Source organism: Hyperolius riggenbachi, chromosome 11, assembly GCF_040937935.1.
Source record: "Hyperolius riggenbachi isolate aHypRig1 chromosome 11, aHypRig1.pri, whole genome shotgun sequence".
Classification (NCBI taxonomy): Eukaryota; Metazoa; Chordata; class Amphibia; order Anura; family Hyperoliidae; genus Hyperolius; species Hyperolius riggenbachi.
Window position 1 is genome coordinate 92,088,840 of NC_090656.1, and position 15,359 is coordinate 92,104,198.

At 46.4% G+C, this 15,359-nt stretch overlaps 1 protein-coding gene across 1 annotated transcript in view; it reads right to left on the bottom strand.

Moving 5' to 3' along the window:
• Positions 1-15,359, bottom strand: part of ELP4 (elongator acetyltransferase complex subunit 4) — a 477,499-nt gene that overhangs the window by 216,345 nt on the left and 245,795 nt on the right. The window contains exon 8 of the mRNA XM_068261125.1: positions 11,932-12,040. Coding sequence (XP_068117226.1) covers positions 11,932-12,040 — 109 coding nt within the window. The remainder of the gene's footprint in view (positions 1-11,931; positions 12,041-15,359) is intronic.

Sequence of the window (15,359 nt, forward strand, 5' to 3'; positions counted from 1 at the left end):
GGGGCTTCTACCAGCCCCATGTAGGCATCCTGTGCCCTCGTAGTCACTCACTGCTGCTCCAGTCCCCCGCTGGCAGCTTTCTGACCTCGGAGGTCAGGGACGAATTGCGTACATTTTTACACATTCCCGCTAGTGCAGGAACATTAACACATACATTTTTACGCGTTAGTGGTGCAACGCGTACATTTTTGTTCCTGCACTAGCTGGAATCCCTAAAAATGTATGCAATGTGGCCCTGACCTCCGAGGTCAGAAAGCTGCCAGCGGGGGACTGGAGCAGCAGTGAGTGACTACGAGGGCACAGGATGCCTACATGGGGCTGGTAGAAGCCCCAGGTAAGTGAAACTCATTTTTTTTTTTTTGCTTGGACCTTCCCTTTAAGGACCAGAGCCTTTTTCTCCATTCAGACCACTGCAGCTTTCACGGTTTATTGCTCGGTCATACAACCTACCACCTAAATGAATTTTACCTCCTTTTCTTGTCACTAATACAGCTTTCTTTTGCTGCTATTTGATTGCTGCTGCGAGTTTTAGTTTTTATTATATTCATCAAAAAAGACATGAATTTTGGCAAAAAAATGACTTTTTTAACTTGCTGTGCTGACATTTTTCAAATAAAGTAAAATTTCCTATACATTTGAGCGCGAAAGTTATTCTGCTACATGTCTTTGATAAAAAAAAAACCATTCAGTGTATATTTATTGGATTGGGTAAAAGTTATAGCGTTTACAAACTATGGTGCCAAAAGTGAATTTTCCCATTTTCAAGCATCTCTGACTTTTCTGACCACCTGTCAGGTTTCATGAGGGGCTAAAATTCCAGGATAGTACAAATACCCCCCAAATGACCCCATTTTGGAAAGAAGACATCCCAAAGTATTCAGTGAGAGGCATGGTGAGTTCATAGAAGATTTTATTTTTTGTCACAAGTTAGCGGAAAATGACACTTTCTGACAAAAAAAAAGAAAAAGAAAAAGTTTCCATTTCTTCTAACTTGCGACAAAAAAAAATGAAATCTGCCACGGACTCACTATGCTCCTCTCTGAATACCTTGAAGTGTCTACTTTCCAAAATTGGGTCATTTGTGGGGTGTGTTCACTGTCCTGGCATTTTGGAGGGTGCCTAATTGTAAGCACCCCTGTAAAGCCTAAAGATGCTCATTGGACTTTTGGCCCCTTAGCGCAGTTAGGCTGCAAAAAAGTGCCACACATGTGGTATTGCCGTACTCAGGAGAAGTAGTATAATGTGTTTTGGGGTGTATTTTTACACATACCCATGCTGGGTGGGAGAAATATCTCCGTAAATGACAATTGTTTTATTTTTTTTTACACACAATTGTCTATTTATAGAGATATTTCTCCCACTCAGCATGGGTATGTGGAAAAATACACCCCAAAACACATTATACTACTTCTCCTGAGTACGGCGATACCACATGTGTGGCACTTTTTTGCACCCTAACTGCGCTAAGGGGCCCAAAGTTCAATGAGTACCTTTAGGATTTCACAGGTCATTTTGAGAAATTTCGTTTCAAGACTACTCCTCACGCTTTAGGGCCCCTAAAATGCCAGGACAGTATAGGCACCCCACAAATTACCCCATTTTAGAAAGAAGACACCCCAAGGTATTCCGTTAGGAGGATGGTGAGTTCATAGAAGATTTTTTTTTTTTGTCACAAGTTAGCGGAAATTGATTTTAATTGTTTTTTTTCACAAAGTGTCATTTTCCGCTAACTTGTGACAAAAAATAAAATCTTCTATGAACTCACCATACTCCTAACGGAATACCTTGGGGTGTCTTCTTTCTAAAATGGGGTCATTTGTGGGGTTCCTATACTGCCCTGGCATTTTAGGGGCCCTAAACCGTGAGGAGTAGTCTTGAAACCAAATGTCGCAAAATGACCTGTGAAATCCTAAAGGTACTCATTGGACTTTGGGCCTCTTAGCGCACTTAGGGTGCAAAAAAGTGCCACACATGTGGTACCGCCGTACTCAGGAGAAGTAGTATAATGTGTTTTGGGGTGTATTTTTACACATACCCATGCTGGGTGGGAGAAATATCTCTGTAAATGACAATTGTTTGATTTTTTTTACACACAATTGTCCTTTTACAGAGATATTTCTCCCACCCAGCATGGGTATGTGTAAAAATACACCCCAAAACACAATATACTACTTCTTCTGAGTACGGCGATACCACATGTGACACTTTTTTGCAACCTAGGTGCGCTAAGGGGCCTAACGTCCTATTCACAGGTCATTTTGAGGCATTTGGATTCTAGACTACTGCTCACGGTTTAGGGCCCCTAAAATGCCAGGGCAGTATAGGAACCCCACAAGTGACCCCATTTTAGAAAGAAGACACCCCAAGGTATTCCGTTAGCGGTATGGTGAGTTCATAGAAGATTTTATTTTTTGTCACAAGTTAGTGAAAAATGACACTTTGTGAAAAAAACAATAAAAATCCAATTTCCACTAACTTTTGACAAAAAATAAAATCTTCTATGAACTCATCATACACCTAACAGAATACCTTGGGGTGTCTTCTTTCTAAAATGGGGTCACTTGTGGGGTTCCTATACTGCCCTGGCATTTTACGGGCCCAAAACTGTGAGTAGTCTGGAAACCAAATTTCTCAAAATGACTGATCAGGGGTATAAGCATCTGCAAATTTTGATGACAGGTGGTCTATGAGGGGGCAAATTTTGTGGAACCGGTCATAAGCAGGGTGGCCTCTTAGATGACAGGATGTTTTGGGCCTGATCTGATGGATAGGAGTGCTAGGGGGGTGACAGGAGGTGATTGATGGGTGTCTCAGGGGGCGGTTAGAGGGGAAAATAGATGCAATCAATGCACTGGGGAGGTGATCGGAAGGGGATCGGAAGGGGGTCTGAGGGGGATCTGAGGGTTTGGCCGAGTGATCAGGAGCCCACACGGGGAAAATTAGGGCCTGATCTGATGGGTAGGTGTGCTAGGGGGTGACAGGAGGTGATTGATGGGTGTCTCAAGGTGTGATTAGAGGGGGAAAATAGATGCAAGCAATGCACTAGCGAGGTGATCAGGGCTGGGGTCTGAGGACGTTCTGAGGTGTGGGCGGGTGATTGGGTGCCCGCAAGGGGCAGATTAGGGTCTAATCTGATGGGTAACCGTGACAGGTGGTGATAGGGGGTGATTGATGGGTAATTAGTGGGTGTTTAGAGGAGAGAAGAGATGTAAACACTGCACTTGGGAGGTGATCTGATGTCGGATCTGCAGGCGATCTATTGGTGTGGGTGGGTGATCAGATTGCCCGCAAGGGGCAAGTTAGGGGCTGATTGATGGGAGGCAGTGACAGGGGGTGATTGATGGGTGGCAGTGACAGGGGGTGATTGATAGGTGATTGACAGATGATCAGTGGGTTATTACAGGGAATAACAGATGTAAATATTGCACTGGCGAATTGATAAGGGGGGGTCTGAGGGCAATCTGAGTGTGTGGGCGGGTGATTGGGTGCCCGCAAGGGGCAGATTAGGGTCTAATCTGATGGATAACAGTGACAGGTGGTGATAGGGGGTGATTGATGGGTAATTAGTGGGTGTTTAGAGGAGAGAAGAGATGTAAACACTGCACTTGGGAGGTGATCTGATGTCGGATCTGCGGGCGATCTATTGGTGTGGGTGGGTGATCAGATTGCCCGCAAGGGGCAGGTTAGGGGCTGATTGATGGGTGGCAGTGACAGGGGGTGATTGATGGGTGGCAGTGACAGGGGGTGATTGATAGGTGATTGACAGGTGATCAGTGGGTTATTACAGGGAATAACAGATGTAAATATTGCACTGGCGAATTGATAAAGGGGGGTCTGAGGGCAATCTGAGCGTGTGGGCGGGTGATTGGGTGCCCGCAAGGGGTAGATTAGGGTCTAATCTGATGGGTAACAGTGACAGGTGGTGATAGGGGGTGATTGATGGGTGATTGATGGGTAATTAGTGGGTGTTTAGAGGAGAGAAGAGATGTAAACACTGCACTTGGGAGGTGATCTGATGTCGGATCTGCGGGCGATCTATTGGTGTGGGTGCGTGATCAGATTGCCCGCAAGGGGCAGGTTAGGGGCTGATTGATGGGTAGCAGTGACAGGGGGTGATTGACGGGTGATTGATGGGTGATTGACAGGTGATCAGGGGGGATAGATGCATACAGTACACGGGGGGGGGGGGTTGGGTCTGGGGAGAATCTGAGGGGTGGGGGGTGATCAGGAGGGGGCAGTGGTCAGGGGGGGGATAAAAAAAAAAATAGCGTTGACAGATAGTGACAGGGAGTGATTGATGGGTGATTAGGGGGGTGACTGGGTGCAAACAGTGGTCTGGGGGGTGGGCAGGGGGGGTCTGAGGGGTGCTGTGGGCGATCAGGGGGCAGGGGGGGGGGGAAATCAGTGTGCTTTGGTGCAGACTAGGGTGGCTGCAGCCTGCCCTGGTGGTCCCTCGGACACTGGGACCACCAGGGCAGGAGGCAGCCAGTATAATAGGCTTTGTATACATTACAAAGCCTATTATACTAAGTACATGCGGCGATCCGGGTGCTAGTAACCCGCCGGCGCTTCCGAACGGCCGGCGGGTTACTACGAGCGGTGGGCGGAGCCAGTCCCCGGCGGCTGATCGCGTCACGAATGACGCTATCGCCGCATAGCCACTCCCGCAGCCGCCCCCGCCGATGGGCGTATTGCGGTCGTTTGGGCCCAGTCTTTGCCGCCGCCCATCGGCTGGGGGCGGTCCTCAAGTGGTTAAAACAGGGTGGGTAAGAGATTACATTACCTATCTATTTTAATTAACATAACCAATGTAACTAATGACAGTATGTTTGTTTAGGGTGAATTTCCTCTTTAATGGATAAAACCTTGTTCACACTATACACAATGCGCTGTGCAATAACGCGTGTGTGTACAAACACATGCCCCCCTGGCTTTCAATGGGCAGAATCACACATTTGCATCTTCATTGATTGTGTTTTCCCCACAAATTGTCTGCTATCTGTTTTGGGGTAACATGCAAAATATTACACATACCGACCACTAGGCCTGGATATCCTTTAGCTCCGGGGTCCCCAACCACCGGCCCACTGCCGGTCCGTTGGCAGTTTCCAGCTGGGCTGCGGCGGGTCTGTCATCTTGCCCCTCCCCCCGCGGCAGCCACTTCTGTTACTTTATGAGCGGGCGGCCACTTCCGGATTCCCCCATGCGCCGCTCTCCTTCATGAAGTACTATCTCCTCCTATAACAGCAGCGCGTCTTGCGTCTGCTGTAAGGAGGGAAGGAGGTGGGGCAGCGGTTCCCATGGTAGCGGCGATGCATATCGCCGCTACAGGAAGCCGCTGCCCCGTCTCCTTCCCTCCTTACAGCAGACGCAAGACGCGCTGCTGTTATAGGAGGAGATAGTACTGCATGCATGAAGGAGAGCGGCGCATGGGGGAATCCGGAAGCGGCCGCCCGCCCGCTCATAAGGTAACAGAAGCAGCGGCCGTGCGGCACCACCTACGCATACTGGGCACTATACTAGCCATGCTGGGGTACTATACTAGCTATAGCTGGGCACTATACTAGCCATGCTGGGCACTATACTAGCCATGCTGGGACACTATACTAGCCATGCTGGGGCACTATACTAGCCATGCTGGGACACTATACTAGCCATGCTGGGCACTATACTAGCCATACAGGGCACTATACTAGCCATGCTGGGGCACTATACTAGCCATGCTGGGGCACTATACTAGCCATGCTGGGACACTATACTAGCCATGCTGGGCACTATACTAGCCATACAGGGCACTATACTAGCCATGCTGGGGCACTATACTAGCCATGCTGGGACACTATACTAGCCATGCTGGGCACTATACTAGCTATAGCTGGGCACTGTACTAGCCATGCTGGGACACTATACTACTAGCCATGCTGGGCACTATACTAGCCATGCTGGGCACTATACTAGCCATACTGGGCACTATACTAGCCATGCTGGGGCACTATACTAGCCATGCTGGGGTAACCATACTAGCCATGCTGGGCACTTTACTAGCCATACTGGGGCACTATACTAGCCTAGCCATGCTGGGCACTTTACTAGCCATACTGGGGCACTATACTGGGCACTTTACTAGCTATAGCTGGGCACTATACTAGCCATGCTGGGGTACTATACTAGCCATGCTGGGCACTATACTAGCCATGCTGGGCACTATACTAGCTATAGCTGGGCACTATACTAGCCATGCTGGGGCACTATACTAGCCATGCTGGGACACTATACTAGCCATGCTGGGCACTATACTAGCTATAGCTGGGCACTGTACTAGCCATGCTGGGACACTATACTAGCCATGCTGGGGCACTATACTAGCCATGCTGGGCACTATACTAGCCATACTGGGCACTATACTAGCCATACTGGGCACTATACTAGCCATGCTGGGGCACTATACTAGCCATGCTGGGACACTATACTACTAGCCATGCTGGGGCACTATACTAGCCATGCTGGGGCACTATACTAGCCATGCTGGGACACTATACTAGCCATGCTGGGACACTATACTAGCTATAGCTGGGCACTGTACTAGCCATGCTGGGACACTATACTACTAGCCATGCTGGGCACTATACTAGCCATGCTGGGCACTATACTAGCCATACTGGGCACTATACTAGCCATACTGGGCACTATACTAGCCATGCTGGGGCACTATACTAGCCATGCTGGGGTAACCATACTAGCCATGCTGGGCACTTTACTAGCCATACTGGGGTACTATACTAGCCTAGCCATGCTGGGCACTTTACTAGCCATACTGGGGCACTATACTGGGCACTTTACTAGCTATAGCTGGGCACTATACTAGCCATGCTGGGCACTATACTAGCCATGCTGGGCACTATACTAGCCATGCTGGGACACTATACTAGCCATGCTGGGGCACTATACTAGCCATGCTGGGGCACTATACTAGCCATGCTGGGGCACTATACTAGCCATGCTGGGGCACTATACTAGCCATGCTGGGGCACTATACTAGCCATGCTGGGGCACTATACTAGCCATGCTGGGGCACTATACTAGCCATGCTGGGACACTATACTAGCCATGCTGGGGCACTATACTAGCCATACAGGGCACTATACTAGCCATGCTGGGGCACTCTACTAGCCATGCTGGGACACTATACTAGCCATGCTGGGCACTATACTAGCTATAGCTGGGCACTGTACTAGCCATGCTGGGCACTATACTAGCCATACAGGGCACTATACTAGCCATACAGGGCACTATACTAGCCATGCTGGGGCACTATACTAGCCATGCTGGGGCACAATACTAGCCATGCTGGGCACTATACTAGCCATGCTGGGACACTATACTACTAGCCATGCTGGGCACTATACTAGCCATGCTGGGCACTATACTAGTTATACTGGGCACTATACTAGCCATACTGGGCACTATACTAGCCATGCTGGGGCACTATACTAGTCATGCTGGGGCACTATACTAGCCATGCTGGGGCACTATACTAGCCATGCTGGGGTAACCATACTAGCCATACTGGGGCACTATACTAGCCTAGCCATGCTGGGCACTTTACTAGCCATACTGGGGCACTATACTGGGCACTTTACTAGCTATACTGGGGCACTACCTACCCATACTGGACACTATATTAGCTATACTAGGCGCTATACTAGGGCACTACCGACCCATACTGGCACTATACTAGCTATACTGGTCACAATACTAGCTATACTGGGGCACTATACTAGCTACACTGGGGTAACTATACTAGCCATACTGGGGCAACTAAACTCCCTATACTGAGGCAACTATGCTAGCTATGCCCCTCCCCCCGTCACCCGCTGCGTACGACACTGTCCACTAGGTCGCGCGCGCAATAAGCCGCCCCCCCCCCCCCCCGGAGAAAAATGTGGTCAGTAAGTGGTCCCCGGGCCGGAAAAGGTTGGGGACCCCTGCTTTAGCTTATTACCTTGATTAGTCCCAGAACAGGAGCCTAGCCTCTCATACGAATTGAGGCAGTGTTTATTTGCTTAACATGCCGCAGCTCCTGCCTACCACTCTGCGGCTTTCATTGTAATGGTTTGTAATGGTAGGCTGGCTCTTTAATAATAAAGTGAATGGAAAATCTATCTACAGCACAGCACTATCTAGTGACTGAAGGAAGCAGCAGCAAGATATGTAAGAAAACACTGTTAAACTGTAGGTGCAATTGAGTTCATGCAGGTACCAAAGGCTATTAAAAGAAACCTGAGATAAGCGGATATAAAAGTTTTATACACCTGGGGCTTCCTCTCCGCACTGATCGATCCCACGCTGTCTTCCTCCACCTCCTCCACGAGAGCGAGATGGGGGCGCACCAACTGGCTCCTTCTGGCCAAGCTAATGGGGCTTCTACCGCCAAGCAATCGGTATGGAGGGGACTGGAGGAAGCCCCAGATAAGTATAAAACTTTTATATCCTTTATCTCTGGTACACTTTAACACACTAAAGTGCAGCTAAGGGTAATCACATAGGATCCTTACTCTTTGAACTCTAGTCAAAATATAAATTGGGGCATGATGCAAATCTGCCAGTGTGATTCTATTCCTTCTGTTGTGCCACAATGGCTAGCAGAACTATGAACTGGCAGTCAGTGGGATTTAACATCTTATAATTAACGCTAGTATTTAGAGATGCTGGTATCAGTGGGATGCTGATAATTCTGGCTTGCATGCAAACTGAATGCAAATTGTATGCATCTAAACAAATTGCCAGGAGATGCATTTGATTGGCCCAAACTGCAAGCCCCATACAGTGTATAATAAATTTGCATGTAAGCCAGAATTATTTGCATTTCATTGACTGTCTCTCCTAGTGATCTCCCTCCTGGCCTCACTTGGTTGACCTCGGTGTGAGAGCCAGTTCTTTTTCATCCAGGAGAGCGACAGCATCCAGTTCTATCTGGACACCCCGAGTGGAGTTGGATTTATTGTCTCCACCTGCTTCTAGTAGTTAGTTGCCCCTATTGCAACCAAGTAGCCATTCTGTCAGTCACAATTTTCTTGTTCCAATCAAAAACATCCTACACCATTTCGGCTCCCGTTGTGTTTGTGTCTTTTGTCTCCAAATAGGGTGTCCTGGCACCTTACCTCTTCCAAGTTTCGGGACATGCAACCAAACTGACGGGTTAGCAGTACCGAATCTATGCCACTCCTTGACTGGTAACGTTGTAATGAGATAAATCAATGTTATTAACCTCAGCTGTCATTCATGTTAAGGCTGTGGCTGATCAGTGTATGTACATAAATATATGTACGCACGTATGATATATACACACTAGTCGCTTTATGCTGCCTAGGAACAGCATGTCAAACACTTCAAAACCTTCTGTCTCCTATCCTTAACAGCTTGAACTTAGTAGTTTTTTCTCTTTAAGAAATCTATGAATAATTTAAAATGAGCAGCCATATAAAGAAACATTTCCCCCTAATCTCAGACTGCCAAGCTTCCCAGTTTAAAACTATTGATTTCATGACAACTTCGGCTGGCTGGTCAGATGATTGCCAAACCTTCCCTGACTAAGAATTCCCCAAAGCCAGCCTATTGAGATGTGCGTCTGCTTGAGCCCTGCCTGACTAATCTGACTTGACAACATGCAAGGAAATTCCATGTTCTCTTTTTGGTGCATTAATGCACTTTACTGAAGGGGGAAAAAAGAAAACATTTCTAATGATTAGCAGGCAGGAAATGTGAACAAGATTTATTCTAGGGACGCGTTTTGTAATTATAGGATGAAATCCCCTTGCGGAGATGGGGTTCCTTGATTTATAGGGATAAAATATTCTCATTATCTGAAACATAACATCCCTACTAACTGACAATAATCGTGGAGGAACAATAAAAAAAAGATATATTCATTTAAAGGAAGACTCCAGTTTTGTTAAAAATGGTATTACTTCTGTAATTGCTTATACAGGTAGTCCCCGGCAAACACCCAACATATGAGCGACTCGCCTATACGAACGGCCTAAAATGTGAAATTTGATTCTGTGGGAAATCTATTTTTTCAAAAAGACCTTGTAGTTTTTAAGAAAATCAACTTTAAAATAAAGAAAAAACGTTTTTTAACCTAATGCGGACTGACGCAGGTTAAATCTACGGCGGGCGGGTAGCGCTGCGGTTCTGACCAGACGTAAACTCTATGTCCCATTCACCACGCGTCCCCACCCGTTCCCGCCGCTCTGTTCCCGCCACAATGTGCTGCCCTGCCGCCTCTATGATGGCAGAGCACTGTGTGCCGGGCAGGAGCCGTTTTCATTGGCTCCTGGCCCTGTCATTACTGTAAGCCAATCCCATTGGCTTACATTGAGTGACAGGGTCAGGAGCCAATGAAAGCGGCTCCTGACCGGCGCACAGTGCTCTGCCGTCGTAGAGACGGCAGGGAGACCAGCCTGCGGCGGGGACAGAGCGCATGACCGGCGGGAGCGACAGATTATTGCGGCAATTCGTCAGGATGCGGCATTTTAGCGTACCAGCAGCCTCTGGTCCTTAAGGGGGCAGAGGCTGCTGGTACCGAAGTGGTTAAACTGGTATTCAGCTTTTAAGCCTAAACATTATGACAGTGCTAAGTAAAATAGCACCAGCAGTTCTGCCCACCAGATTTTCTACAAAGTTATTTTTTTTAGAAGCAGAATTAAAAAGATGGTATTTTGACAAAGTAAAAGCTAAGGCATCATATAATATGTTTATAAAACTTTTCCCAGAGTTCAAGCCATAACTACGGGTAGAGCAGCCCCTGCAGCTATCGTGGGTGCCCAACATCTTGCGCTCTCTTCTTTTGATTCCCTCAAGAGCAGGTGTTGTTGTGGCCAACCTTGTTATGGATGAAGTGTGTCACTCATTATGGGTAGGGATTATGGTGTCCACACAATTCCTGGCAGATCAGTCCCTTGCCATTAGGGTCACCATGGTGGAATGGGAAAGAGGGTGTGAATGTTTGAGGGAGATAGGGTTGCACTATCAATGTTTTGCAGGGGAGCATCATTATTTGTAGTCATAGTCCTGATAGAGTTGGTTATGATTAGAACTATTATTAAAAACATAATATAACAATAACAGGTTTTTAACGGCAGAAGTTACCATCCTATGACCATCCTGCCTACTCTGGATCCCACTGTCTTCTGGGTCACCACTCTGTAGCTGAAGATTTTAGCCTCGATCTGGTCCCAAATGCCATTGCTGATAAAAGGCTTCATATTGGCAATGGATATTGGGATGAGGGCAAGGCTGGAGGTTTCAGCTGCAGAGTAGGGACTCAGATGACACTAAGTAGATGGAAGACACACTCTGGAAGATGCCCAGTGTGTCTCCTATCAGTGATGATGATGAAGATCAGGGGCAACAGAGCTCCCAAAGTACCATGCTGCAGCTGCCAATCCACTACCGGAAACCAAAAGTGCTCAAGAAAGCACTATGGGGGTAACAGGCGGCAGAAGAGTACACAGGTAAGTAAGCATAAAAGCTCATGCATCACCTCTCACCTTATCCCAAATCTTGTTTTGCTCATAGTGGATGTAAGTAGCAAGATGGGTGGAGAAGAGGAAGGAGGCTGGTAATAGCAGTAGCAGTGATCACAGGAGGGGGGGGGGGGGGGGTGACATTTAGCGGCAGGTTATGGGGATCTAAGCAGCTGCACAGGCTTCCAGATCAGAAGCAGCACATTATAGGTTAAAACAGCAGAACAGGCATGTTTGCATTCGACCCTCAAGTAAGAAGAGATGAGTAGGTCCACCCTAGGCCCATGAATACAGTCTCTAGAAAAGCTGAAGGCCTTGATAGGTGCAGCTGTCCAGTGCTGAATATACTGTATGCTATAACAGCCACTAGTGTCTCCTAGACCTGCAGATAAAGTAGACTCACCATGATAGTCTCTGTATAATGGATTGGATTCCCTCTCTGAGCCGATAAATGATTCAAGGCCAACGACCGTATCCGACAAGTTTCTTACACGCACCATAATTGCTTTATTCTGTAAAACAAGCAAAACAAAATAACATTTGGAGAGGACTTAATGAGTGTTTACAGGATACATTTCTGTTATCAATGAGTGGCTAAATAGCCAGAAATAAATCCAGGATATAAAGCTACACAATCTGCAGTAATTATTATATGGAGGTGCCTAAAGTGTAGGTAGAGTTATCTAGATTGTGTTACTGCTGCTTGCCTTCGCTTCCGCATACAGACAAGCAAGTATATCAGAGGTAAAAATAAATAGATTGTATTTGTGAATCCTTACACCACAGCTGTATGAGCTCAGCACAGTCTTCTGTGTTGGAGTGTACGCTTTCCCCCTCTCATTTCCAACTATGTATTTCTTAAAGGTACAGATAGGGACAACTAGACACATAGTCCAGGATAGGAGAAATCAGGTAGTGGTGGTGCAGATCTGTGGAGATCGCCCACGTATAGTATGTAGGATTCACAGCTCAAATCCACCAGAAACTGATAACATAATTGTGCTATTGAGTCCTACAGTTCATGCTATGGTTAAAGAGGAGCTGTCAGCCATACTATCTCAGAAAAAAACAACAACACATATATAAGTAGATAAATACTTACTCTACTTACATAACATATGTATTGCACTGTCTACATTTCGATTTTCATGATTTTTCTATAGTAAAAAAAAAGAGAAAATCCTTCTTAGGAATTTCCATATTGACTGTCTATCTTGAAGCCAATCCTGACTAGGGATTATCAAAGATATGCAAATTCTTCCACGTTGATGCACATTTATGCAGATGTATGCAATTTTCAAGCTGCATAAATTTGCATAATTTCGGAAGTCTTTGCATCTCATTGATCATCCCTAATCCTGACTTCATTTCCTCCCTTACTGTGTATCATTGCCTGCCCTCCTCCCATTCTTCAGACACTCCCACCAAGCTCTGCAGTAGAAAGTGCATTGTCTCAGCACGAGAATATTGGCCAATCAGAGAGGAACACAGGTGTGGCGAGGAAAAGAGGCTTCAGCAGCTATGTCTGAGGGGAAAGTAAAGAAGAAAAAAAGAAAACCCAGCATGTCCTGCAACTTCCTTTGTGCGGCAGATGTACCAAATAAGAGCCAGGGAAAATGTGGAATAATGTTTTATGAAGAAGAAAAGTAAGAGTGATTTTTAACTTTTGGATTGCCTGGTTAGCATCCTTTTTACTTGTTTACCAGATACAAATAAAGAATTGATTTTTGATTGTATACCTGACAGTTACACCTTAAGGTGCCAATTGCACATAAATAATTCCTAATTGCAAAGTATGTGGAACATAAAGAGAAATGCTGTAGCTACTGCCTATTTCCCCTGTTCCACACTAGAGAAGGTCAAACAACTGCAAATGTTTCCAACGTCATGCAAATTTGGAGGAATTTGGCTTGCAGATTTAAACTGGACTAACCAAATGCAGCTATAGTTGATTTTGATTGGTCCAGTTTCAATCTGCATACAAACTGCGTATAAATGTGAATGAACACAAGCTGCCTTGGAGGGATCGGGATCCAATCTTTTATGCAACTGTGCAGTGCCAAGGCTGTACAGACACATTGCTAACTTACAGGCTAGCAATGTGCTCCGCTGCTTTGCAGGGGAGGAGGGCCGAAGGATCGGCACAGAACGTGCAGAGTGAGTGGAACAATGCCTTCACCGAACGCACGTCAGAGATGGTTTGCCAGGCTGATCAGTGGCCAAGACACTGGGGGGTTGCTGTACATGTTAGACTCTACCTTGGATGAGAACTTTTTAGGGTTTGTACAAGGCTTTTAGCATGTAATTGATAATCTCCACACTACTAGTGTTCTAACCAGTACTTACCTAAATGAGATTTCAATTTGAAATCTATGATCAGCTATCAGCAACCATAATTCAATGAACAATAGGCAACCAGGGAGTCTTCAGACCTCCACAGAGGAATAAAATCAGTAAGGGCTCATTTCCACTATCGCGAATTCGCATGCGTTTTTCGCATGCAAATTCGCATAGCAATACAAGTGAATGGGACTGTTTCCACTTGTCAGGATTCCTTTGCGTTTTTCTGTGCAGAAAAAATTCGCATGGCAGAGCCATCAGAATTCGCATACCGCATACCGCTATGCGAATCGCATACAATGCATTTAATAGGAAATTTTCATGCGAATTTTCATGCGAATTCGCACAGAAACAATGGAAAAGCACACCAGCACTGCCATGGTTAAATTCGCATACATCGTCATCCATGCGAATTCGCGTGCGAATACGCATGAAAATTCGCATGGACCCGCATGCGAATTTCGCATCCGCATGCGAATTTTTACCGCGGCGATTCGCACCGCACAAGTGGAAATGCAGCCTAATAGATAATAAATACAATGCTGATCAGTGTAATCTGGGATTCATTTAGCATACTTATGCTGTTATCACATTTTTCCTTTAAGGTGAATTTCTGCTTTGCCAAAAAAAAAAAAAAAAAAAACTGTTCTTAGGCCTGTTAAACGAATGTGTAATTTCAGTAGATTCAGCAAAGCAGGTGGGCTGCAAAGGAAATGCAACAAGCTTTACTTCCTGTGTGAAAGAGAAACTTTAACCCAGGATTAAACTTCATTCCAATAAGTAGCCATCTTTTTCTCACGAGAAATCAGGGACACCTGTATGGCTGATAATGTGGTGAAACCTCTCCCATCGTGTGATGTCAAGGCCATGGTCCTGACAGTTTCCTGTCTGTGAACCTTCTTGGCTGTTTCCAAACAGCCAAGCAACATTCTACTGCGATTACATAGAAAGACTAAAGATGTTACCACCTGTGATAAATTTCAGAATGTAAGGCCTCGTTCACACTGTCAAAGGCAGATGGCCATGCAATCTGAACATAAAGTGTGTAATCACACTGCCATTTGAGTTTTTCCATGCGTAGTGCTGCTGATCTCATTCACTACAGTGAATGGGTCACCGCTGGGCATTGCCGAAAAATGTGTGCAGCAGTGCAATAGTGCATCACACTGCTGCGCAGTGCATGAAGTGTGGACTACAAAATACACACGGCAACGGGTATTACGTGAACCAATCCTCGTACACACGCCTGACTAACGTCAGCTAAGGTGGCCGGTAACTACTGCCTCAGCCAATAATCAAGTGTGTGTACAGCAGCCGGCAACCCCCAACCTGATGTGAGAATGTAATCAACCCCAGTGACGTCAATCCCCCGCCAATCTGATTGCTGAGTTAACTTCACACATGCGCAGCTTGTGGTGCCTCCGGCGCCCTACACAGAGCAACACAGGGCATTGTCAGCTACACAGCTGACACGTGTGTAAAGCCCGGCCC